The sequence below is a fragment of the Trachemys scripta genome, chromosome 4, assembly GCF_013100865.1.
Source record: "Trachemys scripta elegans isolate TJP31775 chromosome 4, CAS_Tse_1.0, whole genome shotgun sequence".
NCBI classification, from domain to species: Eukaryota; Metazoa; Chordata; order Testudines; family Emydidae; genus Trachemys; species Trachemys scripta.
This window is the reverse complement of record NC_048301.1, coordinates 29,355,084-29,374,769: the sequence shown is the minus strand read 5'-3', so window position 1 is coordinate 29,374,769 and position 19,686 is coordinate 29,355,084. Positions and strand designations below refer to the sequence as shown.

Genomic DNA, 19,686 nt, shown 5'->3' with positions numbered 1-19,686 from the left:
TGGCAGTTCCGCTTCCGTTGTGGCGGCGCCCCCCAGCGTTGGGTCTCGTTTCCCGCCTTGTGCCGTGTCTGCCTCGGTCGGATCCCGTGATGGAGGCTGCGGCCGGGGGCGCTGAGCCCGCTGGCGGCTGCGCGGGGGCCCCAGAGGAGCCCGTGGTCTCCCTGGCTGACGTGCTGGCGGAGAACGAGGAGCTCGAGAAGGAGGCGCGGGCGGTGCTGGGTGGGAGCGATCACGAGCGCTGCAGCTACTCCCAGGTGAGGGGGCGGGGCCGGCCGGGCGAGCGAGAGACTCGGGGCCGGGAGGCAGCGGAGGGGTGGGTGGGAGCCTCCTGCAGGCGGAGAAGAAACGGCGGGGGCCGGACTTGGAGCCAAGGCAGGTGCACTGGGAGCGGCTCCCCGGGGCGGGGCAAGTTGGAGGGGTGGGGCGAGGGAGCCAGCGGGGTGTGTGTGGTGGGGCTGTCGCGGGGCAGGGGTGGGATGTGTCTTAGTCTTTGATTTTCTTCAGGAGTCCCTAAGTGGGGTCCTGATTGAACCAGAACCCAACAAATGCCACTCGTGGCGGTACTTGGCCTCCCCCTCTGCCATGCCCTCGGTGCCCCCTTTGTGGCAAGCTCAGTGGCAAGGCTGGACTGCCGAGATGGTCCCTCTGGGGTAGAGGGAGAGGTCCAACATCCTTGTATTTTGGGATACCCTGTCTTTGATAGGGTCCATTTCTGTGCTCTTTCTCTCTTCCACGCATGGTTTGCAGGCTGATAGTGGGGCCCCACAACATCCAGTTCAGGAGTTTACCCCATCAGACAAAATGTAGTCGTCAGCAACTGTTATGTGATGGTCATTAGTGGGAGACAAAGTTGGGGCCTCTGCCTGCTCTGTGGGTAGAGGACTTGGTGTCCACAGCATTCTGCCTAGCTCTGAACTCGCTTAACCCATAGTTTCCTCTCCATGCATGCATGCATCCGATGAAGTGGGTTTTAGCCCACGAAAGCTTATGCCCAAATAAATTTGTTAGTCTCTAAGGTGCCACAAGTACTCTTCGTTCTTTCAACAAATTATCCCACTCACTATTTATTCAAGTACAGGGCTTGGTTCATGAGACGCAAACCCTGGTGTGGCTCAGGGTGCGTCTCGCATTTTGCAAGAGCTTTGTCTTGAAAAAACAATTGCATTTCCAGGGTCAGGAAACATATATTCACATCCTCGTTGCATTTATCCTAGTCTATCCCCTTTTAAAGAGCTATTCGTAGGTCAGCATTTTGGACTACAAGAAGGCACTTGGCAACTTTGTGAATGCACTGACTAAATGCCTTGTTGTTTTTGCACCCAGTGCCAGCTTGCCCCCCAAATACTAACTTGCTCCCTAAATCAGGGGTGGGCAAAGTACAGCCCGCAGGCCGGATCCGCCCCTCGGGGCTTTGGATCCGGCCTACGGGCTGGATCCGGCCTGTGGGCTGGATCTGGCTCCTCAGGGCTTTGGATACGGCCCACGGGATTGCCACCCCCGTGGGGCTACGGGCCCCATGCCACTCCCGGAAGCGGCCAGCACCACGTCACTGAGGCCTCGGGGGAGTGAGCGGGGGCAGACGGCTCCGCGTGCTGCCCTCACCTGCTGGTACTGCCCCCACAGCTCTCATTGGCCAGAAATGGGAAATTGCGGCCAGTGGGAGCTTTGAGGGAGGTACCCACAGGGGAGGGCAGCGTACTGAGCCGCTCCAGGTAAGCGGTGACGGGCCCGAGCCCACACCCCGAACCACTTCTGCACCCCAACCCCAAGCCTTAAGCTCCCTGCCGCACCCTGCACCTCTCCTGCACCCCAACCCTTGCCCTGATTCCCCTGACACACCCCACACCCATTCTATGCCCCAACCCCATCCTGAGCCCCCGTCGCACCCCTCCTGCACCCCAACCCCCTGCCCAGAACCCCCTGCCGTACTCCGCACCCCTCCCTGCACCACTGCCCTGAGCCCCTTCCCACACTGTGCACCCTCTCCTGCACCCCAACCCCCTCCTCTGCCCCAGCCCCTTGCCCTGAGCCTTTTCCTGCACATCGCACCCCATCCTACACCCTACTCTGCCTCCTGCACCCCAGCCCCACGTTCATGGTCCTACATACAATTTCCCCACCCCGTTGTGGCCCTCAGGCCAAAGAGTTTGCCCACCCATGTCTTAAATCCATGGGTGGATTTATCTTAAATCTTAAATTCTTCTGACACAAACTGCATTTACTACTTCATTTCAACAGCAAATTATCTTCCTTCAATTATTTTTGCATCTCTCTGCATCTCTGTAGTCATTTATCTTGTCTTTGTAGGGTGCTGTAAAAAGACAAGCCTTGTATGCCTGCAGTACTTGCACCCCACCAGGAGAAGAACCAGCAGGAATCTGTTTAGCCTGCAGTTATGAATGTCATGGCACGCACAAGTTATTTGAACTATATACAAAAAGGTAAAGCTTTTCTAGAGAAGGGAGATATCAGAGTAATTTCTGAGACACTTCTTTTTCTTTGTCATATTGTGAAGAAGTAAAGCATCACACCAAAAAGTAGTATGTGCCTTTATGCTAAGTGCCCATCTTCTTAGAGATGTTAATCTGTGATGTGGAAAATGATTGATGATTGCAGAGGCAGAAATGGCACTGAAGAAGTACACAGTACATTTGGGTCCTTTCATTAAAGCAATTACTACATGGGTTTGGAGGGAGTGGATTTCAGGAAAAAACAACAACACTGATCTCAAAAAACTTATTTTCAAAGTACAGATTGTGCTCCTCTGTTAAATTATAAAGTATTCTTGCTCACACGTTTTATAAGCACTTTTATTCGTTATAAAGAACTTTCTAAATGTTAAGGCCCAACACATCCATCTGAATCAAGTAAAATACGTAGTGTGCACAGTGCTAATCATTGGCATGCAGCCACCTCTGGGGTAGAATGTAATGGCTGTTCAACAAAGCACAGCACTACTACCCAACCATGTAGGTTAAATGAAGAAAAATATTTGAATATATTAAGTGAAGATTGTCATCAGAATATATTGAAACTGAATCTTTGGTAGGCAGATGAATTGCCCAAAGGAGAATTTTCCCAGAGCACCCCAATTAATACCCCTGTTAATTCAAACATTTCAGTGTGATCTTGAATGATCGTAAGTGGGAAGGAGTTCAGTTGTATATCTCATCCAAAAGACAGTATCTCCAATAACACAGGCTCTCATGACATCCAACTAACTTAGGCCCCAGTCTTGCAGACACTAAAACATGTGCTTGCTTTTATGCATGTGAGTAGTTACAGCAGCAACAATTAGATCTTCCATTGAGGTTTCCCAACCAAATACTGATGTAACTCAATACTGCTGAGCTGAGATCTGACAGGATCACAGCATGAGATGGTAAGGCTTCAGGACAGTCTAGCCAATTTTCACATATGTTTTTGTTTAAATAGCTTGTGAGAGCATTTCATGGTTCTAAATAAGGAGCACTTATAAGAATAAGACATTATTTTAAGACAGCATAAACAATCTGAACTATTATGTCTCTTTCTTTCCAGAAACTTCCGCTGTGACTGTGGAAACAGCAAATTCAAAAATTTGCAGTGCAAGCTATTTCCAGTAAGTTTAGACACTAATCTTTATATTGTCAAGATAGCATGTGGGTCATTTCTTCGGAGGTTTGAATAGGACGAGAATTGTCTTCAGGTTATACAATCTCTCAATAAATGTTCATGTTTTTTTCACCAGTTTGTACATTAAAACATATATCCTATTTCCCTTCTAGGAAAAGGGAAAAGTGAATTCAGGCAATAAGTATAATCACAACTTCTATGGATTATACTGTGTTTGTAAAAGACCATATCCTGATCCTGAAGATGAGGTAAGAAGTGCACAATCAGTAATAATACTATGGATAAAGTGCACACACTTTTTTTCTACATAGAATGTTGATAAATGCAAAGTAATGCACATTGGAAAACATAATCCCAACTATGCATAAAAATGATGGGGTCTAAATTATCTGTTACCATTCAAGAAAGAGATCTTGGAGTCACTGTGGATAGTTCTCTGAAAACATCCACTCAAAAAAGCGAACAGAATGTTGGGAATTTGAGAAAGGGATAGATAATAAGACAGAAAATATCATATTGCCTCTGTATAAATTCATGGTATGCCCACATCTTGAGTACTGCGTGCAGATGTGGTTGCCCCATCTCAAAAAAGATATATTGGAATTGTAAAAGGTTCAGAAAAGGGCAACAAAAATTATTGGGATATGGAACGGCTTCCATATGAGGGGCGATTAATAAGACTGGGACTTTTCAGCTTGGAAAAGAGACGACTAAGGGGGGATATTATTGAGGTCTATAAAATCATGACTGGTGTGAAGAAAGTAAATAAGGTAGTGTTATTTACCCATAGCACGAGAACTAGGGGTCACCAAATGAAATTAATAGGCAGAAGGTTTAAAACAAACAAAAGGAAGTATTTCTTCACACAACACACAGTGAACCTGTGGAACTCTACCAGAGGATGTTGTGAAGGTCAAGACTATAACAGGGTTCAAAATAGAACTAGATAAATTCCTGGAGGATAGGTCCATCAATGGCTATTAGCCAGCATGGGCGGGGATGGGTGTCCCTAACCTCTGATTTGCCAGAAGCTGTGAATGAGCAAAAGGAAATGGATCACTTGGTGATTACCTGTTCTGTTCATTCCCTCTGGGGCACCTGGCATTGGCCATTGTCAGAAGACAGGATACTAGGCTAGATGGATCTTTGGTCTGATTCAATATGGCTGTTCTTATGTAGCACTATGATCCTCAAATTCTTCCATCGAATGAACTCCATCTTAATAGAGAGCTCTTACCTCTGTGTTACTTTTGTTAATCATTTTATATAGTAGTCTGCATTTGCACAGTGTTTTAAGAGTACAGTGTGTTTTGCCTTGAAGATAGACAAGGAAGACGGGCAATAAATTAATGCTGTTTCCCTATTCAAAAACTTAAATGAAGAGCCAGCCCCCCATCAACAGATAAAATCATGCTTCATTTTACCCCCACATCCTGATAAATTAATGCTGGGCAGTTCCCTCAATAAAGTGAGTCAGCTTGTGCATTAATCTTAGATTTCCAATTATTTTCTTATCATCATGTCCCAACTCTGTATTTGTTCACCTGAAAATTCAAAATAATAATAAAATACCCCTCCAATTATTAAGTAACAAAGCACAATCTCTGAGAAGTGAATGATAAAAAACATCCCATATCAAAGTTCCCAGCACTGGTATTGTACATTATGAAGCAGTCATATCTGAATTAAAATTCACCACTTTACTCAACTGGCACATAACATTTCAGGTTTTTTTTTTCCTCTTCAAAATATTGGATTATAACTAGTCTGTCTCTCACCTCTTCAATGGGTAAGGAAAGTTAGAATGTGTTTATAATATTTTGCTAAATATTCTGTATTTTTGAATAATATGAAATATTACTACAATATAGTAGTGAATTCTTCTCACAGAGGGCATCTTGGGAATAGGCAATACCAAAATAGCAAATGCAGAAAAACAAACATCTGGTTTCTTGTTAGATCCATATGAATGTATAAATTAATATGACAAACACTATAATTTTGAAGTACAGTACACCATCAACTCTGCCAAGTTTTAGGGCATTTAGCACTTTATAATGAACGGGTAAATGGATTATTTAAAAACAACGTTTTAATAATAAACCAAATTGTCTTGTATTATGTTTGACAGAATTCTAAAGTTGAATAAGCAGGTCTAGCTCTCCTACTGCAAACCCGATATATAGTTATATAGTTTTTCCATATGGCGGGAAACTCTTGTTCCAAGTCAGGTTCCCAACCCAGTTCATAGAAAAATACTGGTACCAAAATGGAGTTCAGTATCATAAGCCCTTGCATGCTCCCGATGAGTCATTGCCCATAGCTGACTGAAGAGTCCACAGGTGAGGATAAGATCTTCCATTGTCTTTGTTGATTGGCCATTAGCACTGTCTAGCTTCTTCATTGTTGTACCTGAAAGGCTAGTTGTGGGTTTTTCTAACTTCACATCTTTGAGTAACACATAAATAGCAAAACTTTTTAACTTCATATACAATGATAGCACATACAATCCAATGAGATATTAATGTTTAGCAGATCAAGACTTTTAGAATAATACCTTTCAAGGCATACTTTGTTCAAAGCATATCATAATTACATCACAATGGTAAATATGGGGTGCAGAATGTCACAGAGAGCATATCTGGCGCTAATGGAACAATAATCTTGTTAAACAATTGGGAATCTCTAGCCAGAATATAACAAATTACAAGTGCTTCAAAACTTTGGCTGGTGAGGCGGTAAATATTTATAATGGCCATGCAATTTAAGTGTCTCACTGTGGAAAGTGATTCACTTGTATATTCTTTAGAATACACGGCACTTAAAGGCCGGTGAGAAACTTTGAAGGTTGATATTATTGGTAATAATATAACCATTCTTGTAGATCCCAGATGAAATGATCCAATGCATAGTTTGTGAAGACTGGTTCCATGGAAGGGTAAGGATATGTATTTAAGAAAATTGTCATCTTGCCTGGAAATAGGCTAAAATTAGTGTTTTCCTTAGGGAAAATCTTACTTGGAAAGGTAGGTAGGGATCTTTTGAGAACCAGGGCAAGAGTTTTCAGATTAGCTCTTTTCAGGCTGTACAAAAAACCCTAAATCTTTATTCTTTCATGCTGGCAGTCCTCATAATGAACTAGTACCCCAAATGGAGAGGACCTGTACTTTATTCAAGGTTGCTCTTAATGTATATACTAGTCCTAATAAGTGACTATAGACATCTAAAACTTTAATGTTTTATGGAAGACTGTTCTGAATGATAGCGTTTCCCATTGGAATTGGAGAAGAAGGTTATTGAGCACACCATTATCAACTGTATCATGATCTGTGGTGAATGGCAGTTCATTTGATGGGACATTAACTTAGAGCCATATTTATTTTGGGTAGGAGGGAACAAACTGCACAGTCAGTGCCTGATTAGGAACTTTAGGGAAGATTTTTTCAAGGCAAATGGACAAGGCACCCAATTACCATTGAAAGGAAGTGGGAGTTGGGTGCCTAGGTCACATTGTTTCCTTTGAAAATCACCTGCTTTATGCAGGGTTGGGGGTTCAGCTCATCATGTCACTAAGGGTAGATTGTGAAATTCCAACCAGACAGAAGCAAGTAGAATGGCTGGAACAAAGACATGAAATAGGAATATTGTTGGTATAGCATACCTTTCATTAATTATAGACTTTCTGATTCAGATAAATTATAGGATTATTTTTTCCTAAATGTTTGTATTAGATATTAAGTATTTTTGATGAATATTCTAGCTTTAACTATAAAAATTGGTCAAATTTGTCAAAAGAAAATGGAGGCAATTTATTTTAATCATTTTGATGTTTCTCGCCAGTTTGTTTGAAGACAGTTTAGATTTTGTATCTAACTCTTCTCACATTGGTCCCATCCTGAAGCTGAAGAAGGATAAAATGTTTTATAAAACTTGTTCAGCAAGGAGAGAATCTCAGATTACTAAGTAAGAGGGCTACTTAAAACTGCAGTGTGTGGTAACTGTCCTATTAGGATAGACAAGGTTTGGAAATATCCATAAGTATTCCTGTTCTCTTGGCTGATAGAGTCCAGACTTAGAGAGGCTAATAATCTGGATACATTCCTTAAATTTGATTGGTCCTCTCTCATTCTCTAGCAGTATGGATGCTGGGTATGGAGGACAAACTGGGGATAATATACTGCTAATGGGAATTCTGAAAACATGAGGGAAGAGGTGGGCATGATGCTTGTTTTTCTGCCACTAAACCTAGAGAAAAAAACACTCTACAGAATCCATTAATTTGCAACTAATATGTCTCTGTCATATGTTCCTATTTCTTCTTGATAGCACCTTGGGGCAGTTCCCCCTGAGAGCGGGGACTTCCATGAGATGGTATGCCAGGCCTGCATGAATTGCTGTGCTTTCCTTTGGGCGTATACTTCACAGTTAGCAGGTAAAATTAGGAGAGCTGTACTAATATTTCTATTCTATAAACCTCCCAAACAGAGCTGATTTAACTCACGTAAGCCTATCCAAGTGAAAGACAGATATTTGCTGACAGGGCTGAAGAAATTGTGTTACTACTTAGACAAAGTTTCAGAGTAGCAGCCGTGTTAGTCTATATCCACAAAAAGAACAGGAGTACTTGTGGCACCTTAGAGACTAACAAATTTATTTGAGCATAAGCTTTCGTGGGCTACAGCTCACTTCATTGGATGCATAGAATGGAACGCACAGAAAGAGGATATTTATACATACAGAGAACAGGAAAAGGTGGGAGTAGCCATACCATTGATTGGCCTCTTACAGTTGGTATGGCTACTCCCACCTTTTCCTGTTCTCTGTACATTATTTCTGTGCGTTCCATTCTATGCATCCAATGAAGTGGGCTGTAGCCCACGAAAGCTTATGCTCAAATAAATTTGTTAGTCTCTAAGGTGCCACAAGCACTCCTGTTCTTTTTACTTAGACAAAAACCTCAGGCAATAAAGTAGCTTAGGTGACAACTTTAGGTTTTGTGCTTTATAAAACAAGGAAGGCCTAATTCTTAAGTTTTATGAAATCTTATTTTTTTAGTTTTGAAAGTAGTTTATAAGTGTATTTTCTCACCGTAGGTATTTATGACAAATAGTGCATAAAGACTTGATACTTGCCCCTAGGAGTTTACATTCTAGGCTAAATCAAAACTACTGAAAAGACATTACAACACTGGAGGGAGGTATAGGGAAACAGAGGTTGTGGGAGAGATGTTGTTGGAGTAACACAGAATGGACCCTGAAGGGTGACTCTGCGTCAAATGGATATGGAGAGTTCCCCCTTGCTCTATTTGGGATGTGATCTTTCTTAGGGAAAACAACTCTCCAGTTGTCTAATCAAAATAAATACAGTAATCCTAGTGTTCTTTGCTGCACATTCTTCTCTTCGGGATTAGAAATAATGTAGGAGCTAGAAAGAAAGGGAATCATCTTCCCTTTGGGCACGACCGGGAATGGATCACTTGATGATTACCTGTTCTGTTCATTTCCTCTGGGGCATCCGGCATTGGCTATTGTCGGAAGACAGGATACTGGGCTAGATGGACCTTTGGTCTGACCCAGTATGGCTGTTCTTACGTTAGATTGCTTTGCTCCACAGCAGGTGGCTGACTGAAGGTGCTTGTTTCCAAATGGTTGATTATATCAATTGCTGATTATGACCTGGTAGGTCGTATAAAGTTGGCTCCTCAGGATGTGTTTAAGGGGTTGATGTACAAAGATGTCATACATGGAATCGTCTTGTAGTATAAATACATGACAATGCTTTTTCTTAGAATAGGTATGGCATGGAGCATACGCTTAATTACACATCAAAGAAGTAAACCTGATATATACGGGGAACCCACATAGCATAGTTATATAATATACTCTAGCATTGTGGTGCTGAGATTGTTTCAGTAAATCATGAAGGAAGCTAGTGGAGGTCTATCCATTTTTATATCCACCAGGATTGCTTTGAAAAGAGATGACCGAGGCTTTTCTCTGGTAAAATAACTAAGAAATAATGAGCAAACTCTGTAGCACAATCGCTCAGTGAAATGTTTGATCGCTTTGGTTACTTCACTCACTCTAAAAAGTTATGTTGACAATTTCAGCTGTCCTGGTGACAAGCGAACTGAGTGAGGGAGCAGCAGTGCTCTTAAGGAGCAGCAGTCATGTGTTTCACGCTCCAGAATTTGAGAGCATCTGCCCCAGAGAGTTCCAGGGTTTGAGAGTGACATGCTTATGTATGTTTGCTTAATTTTATTTGTAATTGATTCATAATTACACTTTATAGATATATATGGAGAAATTATTATTTAAACCAGTCTTTTTTGAGAAGCCTCTAAAACTGGGAGACTGTTGCATCGTCCACACAGAATATTGTTCCTTTTGTTTGTCTCGAAGACCTCTGTAAACATTCTAAAAGTGTATTTTATAATAAATTAAACATATTGTTCTTGGTTTCTTCTATCTGTTTGTCTGAAAAAATTAGTTTCAAGGGTATATTGGGAATAAAATATACTAAAATAAGATTAGAGAAAGTACCTGGCTACTACTATCCAATCTTTTGCAAATACCAATGAATTTCAAAAACCCAAGGGAAGACTAGCATCCTAGGGGTGTTCAGCACTCTGTGAGGTCATGGTATTTCCCCTCCCCCGTTTTCGCCATTATTTTCCAGTAAACTCTAGGCTTTCAGGATGAAAAAACAATGAGGGTTTTCTTTTCTGCTTTGGAAGTGGGAAGGCACAACGCAGTTAATCAGTTTAAATCAGTCTTTCAGTTAATAAAAATAAACTTACTGTGACTTGTTCTGTAACACTATTTTCGCAGGAGGCGGCGTGGGGGGTATGAGGAAGCTATGATAAAAGATTAAGCCATTGTATTATTGTTTAATGAGATCATAGTGTCCCCAGAAAACTCTAGAATATATCCTTGTTTTTATTGAAGTGTACAGTGCAGTTTGAGCACTTGTATGACATTACAGTGTCAAAAAAAATTCTGAAACTGCTTTCTTTGACTGGCAAGCTTATGTTAGTTATGGATATACATTTTCTAGTTCCTACCGTGACCAAAGTGACCTCACTTGATGACGAAAGGATTGTGCTGAATGTCAAGGAAACTGAAGAACAGAACAGAGAAATCAAAAAGGAAAGTGGAGGAGATCACCAAGGGAAGATTAAGGAGGAAGAACAAGTAGAGCAGTATAATGAGCCATCTACTAGTTCTGGATCTAAATGTCCAGAGGTAAACTGCACATTTTTCTTAATGTTTTATGTTCCCTCTCTGCTTAGTGTGGGCAAAGCTCCTTTTTTGGTTCTGTGAATAGGAAACATATATTTCATGCTCCCTATCAATACTTCATCTACTTAAATACTACTCAAAGTCTGTGTAATTTCCCAGAACAGCCTCCACTGCAGTAGACATGCCAGTAACTACTGATGTGAAATGCGTCAATTGATCAGCCAGTAGACTAGAGCATACAGGAATACAGTTTGCTCAGCAAAGATCTTCCATTCCTCTTTTTATGTCACCCCTTTTGTTGCTTGATCAGCCTGAGATCACTTCTAAATTTGTTTGCTAATATGGAAGTACCACCCACTGCACCTGTACCATCAGGCTAGCCCAGATCTAATTTCTGAGCCCTTTATTGCTTTTGCATTGACTCTGATGTTGATTTGTAAGAAGGATAATCAATTAATTTAGAGTATGATGCCTTTTAGCAGTTTTAGCTGATTCTCCTGGGTATACAGCAGTGTCCTAATTCAAACTTTACTCTGAACACGCATTAGGGAGCATTTAAAAAAAAAAAAATCAAAGCAGGGGCCAGTATTGTAGCTAAGAAAAGGACAAACTGGAAAAAAAACCTAAATTAAACCCCTTTGAAATAGAATAGAAATGAAAAATACTGACTTGTTTCATTTTGATTCAGACAGTTACAAAAAGTGATGAACCGGTGTGTAAGCTGCGAGAACTTCAGACCAAGCAGTGTCTGAAGAAGGATACCGCCACCTTTTGGCCATCTAACTGGCGGAGTAAATTGTGCACATGCAAAGACTGTTTAGTATGTATACATTTTGTTTTCTGGGCTAACATTTACATTAGCTCCTTGAAGACTCTACTGAGCGAAGTCAATACATAATACAATTTGTAAAACTTCCTTGTTCTGAATGTAAATATCTACTGGAAAACATTCCACTAACCTAAGGAAACAACTGTGGGTCTTATCTGATGACTATCATCTTCAGTATTAATAATATATAATAGCCTGTGAACATTTTGTATTTATTTACCTACTCTCTAAAGTAAGCACAGTTCTGGAAGCATTCACAAGAAGTGGCTGAAATACTTGCTGATATAAAATAATGTGATAAATGTCATTTCTTTGGGAGAGGTTTTGAAAAGTTGGCAAATGGTCTGTAAAGTTTGTAAGCTGGAAAATAATAACTTTTACTCTTACTCTTCAGAAAATGTATTCAGAACTGGATGTCCAATTCCTGATTGATGAATGTGACACTGTCTTGGCCTATGAGAATAAAGGTACAAGTGACCAGGAAACAGACAGAAGAGATCCTTTAATGGACACGCTTAATAGCATGAACAGAGTCCAGCAAGTAGAACTCATTTGTGGTAAATATAATTTCATTTTGGGAATTCAGCATAGCATTTTAAATATATATCTTACCTAAAGGAGCTATTTAATAGACCACCTACTTAAATAGCAACGGTGTCTTTAAAAAGCAGCTTATAAGAGACTGTTTAACTAACCTCCAGAAACATTTCTGTAGGAAACCTTGAACGTTTTTGTCTTCAGCCTGTTGTTAATTGTTACTGTTTATATTAAGGAAGCAGATTTTGTAGAAGCTTCTGCTTGTTTTCTAATTCAGCAGATCGGCAGTGGTAATTCCTTCTCGAAAGTTGACATGTTCATATTAGCTAGCTTAGTTTTCTGAGTTCATATATTATGTATATATAGCATCAACAGCGCAAATACAATTTCCCTGCCCTGCACAGCTGTCATAAGTAGATAATGGGCAGGGAAGGGTAACAGTGAAAAGCATGGAACTGAATGAGGAAGTCAAGCACTCACTTAATTTTAGTTTAGTTTGCTTCTTATATGCATTATTTGTGGGGCGGGGGAATTGTCAGCTTCAGGGCAGATGGAATTTCCTGACAGTGTTCTGTTCCTTGTGTGTGGAGTATACCCAAACTCTGTTCCAGTGTCTATAGACATGAAGATGGAGGTACTTGAAAAATGGTGCACCAGTCCCTCAACAAGAGGCTGAACTATATCTGACATGTTTGAGCATTTCTGGGCCAATAAGCCAGAGTTCTCAGTCATAAATTAGGGCTCCTCCATGGAAGACTTTATCAATTGTATCAACTCATGCTCTTGCCACTGTTCTGAAGAACACAATGTGCCAGTGTGACTGTATTGTACCTCAGCAGAATCTGTTCTGCTCCAGTGAACTTAAGCTAATAAACCCTTGAGGGTTTGAACAAATGAAGCTCACTTCACATATAAAGAACAGCTAGTACTGATGTATTAATTTATTCATAGGGCTTGATTCTCAGGTTTGTTTTGTCCTTAAAATACCTATTTAAACTGGTTGGTCTAGGCACAGGGGAATTCCCTTATGTAGGAAGCATCTGTCAGTGATGTCAGGCGCAGAGTGTGTGTCCATGTTTGGTTGCTCCTAAAAATCAGTGTGTTAGTTTTAAAATTTACAAGAACAGAACAAATTGCTTGATTCTTGCTCAGTTAATTCTCATTCAGAAAGGTACAGATTGCTTTATGTAACTTGCTGGGGGGAGGTACATTGTGAATCTGGTAAGGAAACAGTGGACTGAGCTGAAGTCTTGCCAAGTGCTAGAACTGGAATCTGTATCCCATAGTCTCTGAACCATCTCATTTAGTGTTGATAGCACTTTGCTTTCCGCACAGTCAGCTTGTCAGCCTAAGCAAGTGAGGCACAGCCTAACCAAGAATTCCTAAGAGCTGCAAGATATTTTCCATAGTGTTTATCGAATTGATAAATATAGATTTACAGACAGTTAAGCATATATATTAAAAAGTTAATATAATTCCACAAGAAGTGCTTGTGATTTGATTTAAATCTGTCACAACTCACTGTCCAGTAGTGAAACGCAATGCCAAAATGTTAGAAGAATGTAATGCTGCATGATCAAATCTCGGTAAAACTAATAGTGCCTCAAGAAGCTGCCTTGTTACCATGGCAATTTACCACACCAAGAAGTCAGTTTATAAAGGTGTTGCTATGGTAACCACTGTTTGAGGCCATGGCAGGATTGTAGCAGTTGAGGCCAGTTCTGAACTTGGTGACGTATGTTTGGAATTTGAGATTTTAAAATTTTCAGTAATGGCTGCTGTAGAAAATGACGTGTGTGACCTGAGAAAGAGGATTTTCATTAAGATTTCAAGAAGAGAGATGTTCAATCATTAAGGAAGGCAGAATAACATCAGCACTGGAGGTCTTGAAGAAAGACGGGAAAAGAACGCGTCAGTTTCAGACATCTTGGTACAAAGTCCATAAATGGCTAACAGGCAGCGCTCTGAGTAACAGATTATATTGTTGGCCCTGTTTGCTTCTTTCAACTAAAAAAAACATGTGGGCTAATGAAGGTTACTGTGACTGGAAAAATGTGTCATGAAGCACATCTATACACAGCTCATCACAAGAGCACATAAAAAATGAAGTTTCCTTGAAATGCTTAGAGCAGGCAAGCACTCCTATAGATGTGTTGCTTAGTGAGTAAAGGCACCTTGCTATCTTAGAGCACAACAAGAAAGTCAGGAAGAACAGAGAGATTTTGAAGCGACTAATTGATATTTCAGTTGTTTTATCTTGTCAAGAACTTGCATTCCATTACTGTTATGAGACGGAACAATCTCTCAATCAGGGTAATTACAGGGAACTTTTTGATTATTTTTTCGTCATGACAAGAGATTGAATGTTTATTGGCAAAAAAAATGCATCCATTTTTTCTGACCTATCAAAGACCATTCAAAACAAATTGATGGAATGTGTGGCTAAAGAAATAATATCCTACATTGACCGTGAAATTGAAGAGTGCAGCTTTTTTGCTTGCGAGATAGATGAAACAACTGACATTTCTCACTTAAGCCAGCTTTCACTTGTGTTGCCTGCCCAGAACTGGGCCCGAGATGGCAAACAGGGGGTTCGTCGCCCGGTGTGCTTGGCACCAATAAAGACACCGAGGGGAGAAAGCAAGCCAAGTTTATTTCAGAGCTCTGAAATGGCACTAGGAGACCAGCATGTCTCAAATCAAGTGTAACAAATACAAACAACTTTTACCTTTTATACTCCAAACTGTTTGCATACATCTTTGTCTGGCTGTTCCCCCTTACCCCTCCCTTCCAGACAACTGTTACAATAAACTCTACATAAGCTTGTGAGAAAACTTTCTCAGTCTTTGCGACCTTGAGTTAGACGCCTGCAAACTAACTACGCCTTTTCCCCCGCTCCTTATCTCTATTATTTCTGCTAGTGTGAGTGAAACTGCAGGCATCTGCTAAAAAGCTGACATTACATTTCTGCTTCAACCTACTTCAGAGCATGTAAGCAGTTAGCATAGAAGTAGGTGAGAGTTCCCAAGATGGAGTCACTGTGGTTCACAGACCCAGAACAAAAGAGCTTCATGGGCACTTTTGGCCTTCCACTCTCTCGAGTTACCTGGTAGCTATGCCTAGTGGACCCCAACACTTGTGTTACGCTACGTGGACAAGAAGGGGCAAACACAGGAGCGGTTCATGGGTTTTTAAAATGTCAGTGCAGATGGAACTGCAGTTGCTTTGAAGCAGGTTCTGGATTCAGTGTTGTTAAAATACAACTACAAAAGAAAACTTGTGTCTCATTCATATGATGGCACTGTAGTGATTACTGGTGAGCTGGGAGGTCTGCAAGCCCTAATTAAAAAAGAGGCTCCACAAGCTCTGTTTGTGCATGGTTTTGCCCACAAATTAGATTTAGTTCTCCAGCAAGGGGCGCAGTGTATTAAAGAAACCCGTGGCTTTTTTGCAACCTTGGAAGGCTTCTCCACATTTTTTACACGCTCGAGCAAACACAGTGAACTGCTGGATCGAATTGTGGGCCAAAGGATACCTTCCCTCTGTGCAGTTCGATGGACATACAAGAGCAGAGTCCTATATGCCATTGTCTCGGAAAGAGAGAAACTTTGCAAAGTATTTCAGGAGATTGTCAATGCCAGTGGTTGGGATGGAGAATCTCGGCGATAAGCCATAGGATACCTTACAAAACTAAACAACTTCCAGTTTCTTTTCTTGGCATACTCCTACGGTAACATCTTCAGCATCACTGACATTCTCAGTGATGTTCTTCAGAAAAAGGCTGTTGATGTAGATTACTGCAATTTGCAAGTTCAGTTAACAATCACAAGGATTGGTGATCTGCATAAAGAAGAGGAGTTCAAAGAAGTGTTTAATTCTGCAGCCACTACCCTCACTGACTTACCTTCACCTCCAAAAAAATATAGGCTGGATTTGGAAGATGGATCCTCTGAAGATGGTCAGAAAATATATTTACAACTATACAATGAAATCATTGATAACATCATTCTGCAACTGTCTCTCAGGTTTGTAGACATAAAGGCCCCCCACTTCATTGAGCTGTCGGACTCAAGAGTTCCAGCTTTCAGGAAACAGTTCCCCACAGATGCTTTTACCTCACTCTCCAATTCCTATGGCAGCTACTTTGATTTAGATCGTCTCAAGAATGAGTTTGGTGTCATCTTCAAAGATGAGCAGTTTCAGAATCATTCTGTTAGTGACGTGCTGCGCTTAATTAATTAAACTGGGCTCTGTGAAGTGCTTAAGGAAGTGTACCGTTTTTTTTGCTTAGTTGCCACTATACCAGCAACAACAGTGAGTGTGAAAAGAAGCTTTTCTTGCCTTAAACACATCAAGACATACTTGAGTACAATGGATCAGGGTTGTCTCACTGCACTGGCCACAATATCCATTGAAAAAGAACTGTTCTCTTTCCTGGAGAAGCAACCAACCTGGTACAATGTTATTGCACAGCTTTGCTTCAAAAAAAGAGACAGATTGATCTTCACTATATGAATAAGGTAAGCTTACGTCACTTAATGGATGTCAGTTTCTTGCTATGACATGACTTTTTGAATGACTTTTTGATACTGAATGTTTATAGCAAATAGTCCACTAAATAATATGTGATTGCCAGGTTCTGATTTGCCAATTGATTATGAAATCTTTTTTTAAAGCAGTTTTCTAAGTTGTGTTGTTTAAAGTGCTAATGTTGCCTTTGTTTTTAGTTGATGGGATTATATTATAGTTACATAGTGACTGCAGGCTATTTGAATGCATGAAAATGCTCATAGCAGAGATATGAGATTAGGTGAACGATGTCAAGTTACGTTTAGGACTTTAATAATAAGCCAGCATGTAAAATAATATGAAAATGTCCCAACTGTCTTGTTTATTTGGAAGTACTCTTTTTTCTTTCTCTGCAAACCGATTGGGAGTGATCGTTTCTGTGTATTTAATCTTATTATAGCCATTATTATTCAGTGGGTGAGGGTGGATAGAACTATTGTGATTTGTGCTTCTCCTGTCAAAGGCACAAGCCACCATTGCTCACAGCTCTAACAGTTAGCAACTTCTGCTCAAAGTGAAGTTATTGAGTAGGACACACAGATTTAAGAACCACCTTAGGATAAAGCCTTCCCACAGCTCTTCATTAATTTATAATCCAAACTTGAAATCCATTTACTGAAGCAAGTCTAGTCAGTTACTAGTTATCAAGAGGAGATAGCAAGCAATCATTGAAGCAGACAGTTGAGGGTTTTTTCCCATTTTTTTCTTCCAGAATACAACGACCTAAAGACAGAACTGACTGACTATCTCAGGCGATTTGCAGATGAAGGAACAGTAAGCTATAACTAAAGTGTTTTCTAGAAAAAAAATCTCAATTTTTTAAAAAAAATACTTATTTTATGACCGCTTAAAATTTCCATAGTTTTTTTGGGGTGTGGGGAGGGGGAAATAGAAGAGTGAAGTAGAAATGTCACCTCCATTTTTGACTAAGAGTTGAGAAAATGCATCTGCTGTAAGTAAAGGAAAGATTTGCTGAGAGACTGCTTGGGCTCTTTGTAATTGTGCACATAATGTCTATTTATCTTTAGGCTCTTCTGTTCTGTAACAACCCATTATTTGCATATTAAAGTATTGATGAGTGCAGTTTATAAACAAAATAATTAGTTGAATTTTTAATCTGAGACTTTTTGCATAAACATCTTTTTTGTCCTTTATCAGCCTAACATTTCTTAAAAGAGCAAGAATAGGTTACTACCACACTTGATCTATTCAACCATACTATATCCAAGGCATTCACATCCCATTGTCAGTCAGCACTAGAATTTACACCTTAAACTTCCTTTGTACCTTCAGAGCCATGTTTTTTTTTTCCCCAAAAACTACCTCAGCTGAGACATTTTGGTACCATTTTTGGTTCTGTTCCTAAGTTGGCTGAAATACAGGCATTGTGTGTGCAATTATGCAGTCTTCAACCCACTACAGTCCTACTGACATCTTTCATTTTAGTTTGTAGTGTTGCTGTAACAATGTTAGTCCCAGGATATTTGAGAGTAAAGGTGAGTGAGGTAATCTCTTTTGCGAAAGAGAGAAACTTTCGAGCTTACTGTGTAAATGTGAAAGCTTGTCTGTTTCACTAACAGAAGTTGTTCTAATAAAAGATTACCTCATTCACCTTATTTCACTTTGTAATTAGAGTTCCTGATAATTCATAAGAGCTGGACAAGCATTTTATACTTTTCTAATATTTTCCTTCCTTTCCTTTGGGGCTGCTCTTTTTGCCATTCAGAGTGGAAGTTTGTGCTTTTATGCTTTTGCACTGGTAGGTCAGGACCATTGTTCTTAACAAGTTGGATTCCTTGATACTGCTGGTGATGCAGTGTGTTTTGTGTGTGTTACAAATACTGTCCTGAGAAACTTCTCATGTAGTTCGTGTCTGTTAGGTGGTCCTTTTTCCAGATATGTATTTTATTGTACTAGTTTGTCACAACTTGGGTTTCATTTTATTATCAGGTTGTTAAAAGAGAGGACATTCAGCAATTCTTTGAAGAATTTCAGTCACGCAAGAGAAGACGGACAAATAGGATGCAGTACTACTGCAGTTAGACTGAAAAGGCTTTGACTTTCATAAGGACAAATGGAAAATCCAATCCATCCTTCAGTAAATAGAAGCAGCACCTTTGCTAATATTTGACCTCTTTCCCTAAATCCTGCTTTCCAAGAGGCCTCCTCCACCTCTGCTCATTCACTCTGTTCCATAAAATACTTCTCTTACTTTTGTAGCTTATACATATGTCTAATTTCGTTACAGGTGCATTGCATAGCAGCTTATCATGCAGATTTCAGACAGTGTCGGTATACTTAAGTTGTCAAAAGTTGGTTTTGTTTCAGAGGGAGTGAATTGGTCCTTGTTAAAATAACTTGTGCCACTTGTGTCCTTTTTAACCTTTGACCTGTTTCATTTTAGTACATGTAGCTATATACCATACTAAAGATGGGGGCAGACAACATTCTGTTTTGGGAATAAATCTACATTGTATAGTGTTGCTTTGTTGGTCTGAATACTTCCATACTAACTCTTCTAGTGTAGTGGTACTATCATAAGTTTACAATACAAAGGCAGAATGTTTAACCAGACTGATGGGCCTAATTCTCTAAATGTTAAGGTATGTTTAAACCTTAGAGGAGAATCACAGCTTAAAAGTAGGGTCATTATGTGAACTTAAATTGCATTGTACTTGCACAGACTAACTCCAGTGTTGCTGGGGAAGTGTATTTTCTGGGTAGGAGGAGATTAAGGAATCATGGACTGGTCTTCAAGCAACAGCCTAGGGCTTTTTTTTTTTTTTTTTTTTTTTGAAAAACTTGGTTCATGTTTCATTATACAGTCACATCTGAAATTAATAGAATGGCTGTCAGTTTTATCCTCTCACTAGAATATAAATGGAATGATACTAG

General features: G+C 40.2%; 1 protein-coding gene across 1 annotated transcript; it reads left to right on the top strand.

Annotated features, from left to right (window-relative positions):
* The first annotated feature begins 89 nt into the window (after positions 1 to 89).
* UBR7 (ubiquitin protein ligase E3 component n-recognin 7) lies at positions 90 to 19,272 on the top strand. The gene is made up of 11 exons (XM_034768061.1): positions 90 to 254; positions 2,308 to 2,441; positions 3,541 to 3,601; positions 3,768 to 3,863; positions 6,500 to 6,553; positions 7,942 to 8,047; positions 10,672 to 10,859; positions 11,545 to 11,676; positions 12,080 to 12,242; positions 17,504 to 17,565; positions 18,742 to 19,272. The coding sequence occupies exons 1-11, from the start codon at positions 90 to 92 to the stop codon at positions 18,832 to 18,834; spliced, it is 1,254 nt and encodes a 417-aa protein (XP_034623952.1). The 3' UTR covers positions 18,835 to 19,272.
* The last annotated feature ends 414 nt before the right edge of the window (positions 19,273 to 19,686 follow it).

Bases quoted from the DNA above. Each gene is read 5' to 3' on its own strand.
- UBR7 (XM_034768061.1), top strand. From the start codon at position 90: ATGGAGGCTGCGGCCGGGGGCGCTGAGCCCGCTGGCGGCTGCGCGGGG. The intron at 3,864-6,499 runs GTAAGAAGTGCA...CCATTCTTGTAG, and splicing joins ATCCTGATCCTGAAGATGAG to ATCCCAGATGAAATGATCCA. The intron at 12,243-17,503 runs GTAAATATAATT...TTTTTCTTCCAG, and splicing joins GCAAGTAGAACTCATTTGTG to AATACAACGACCTAAAGACA.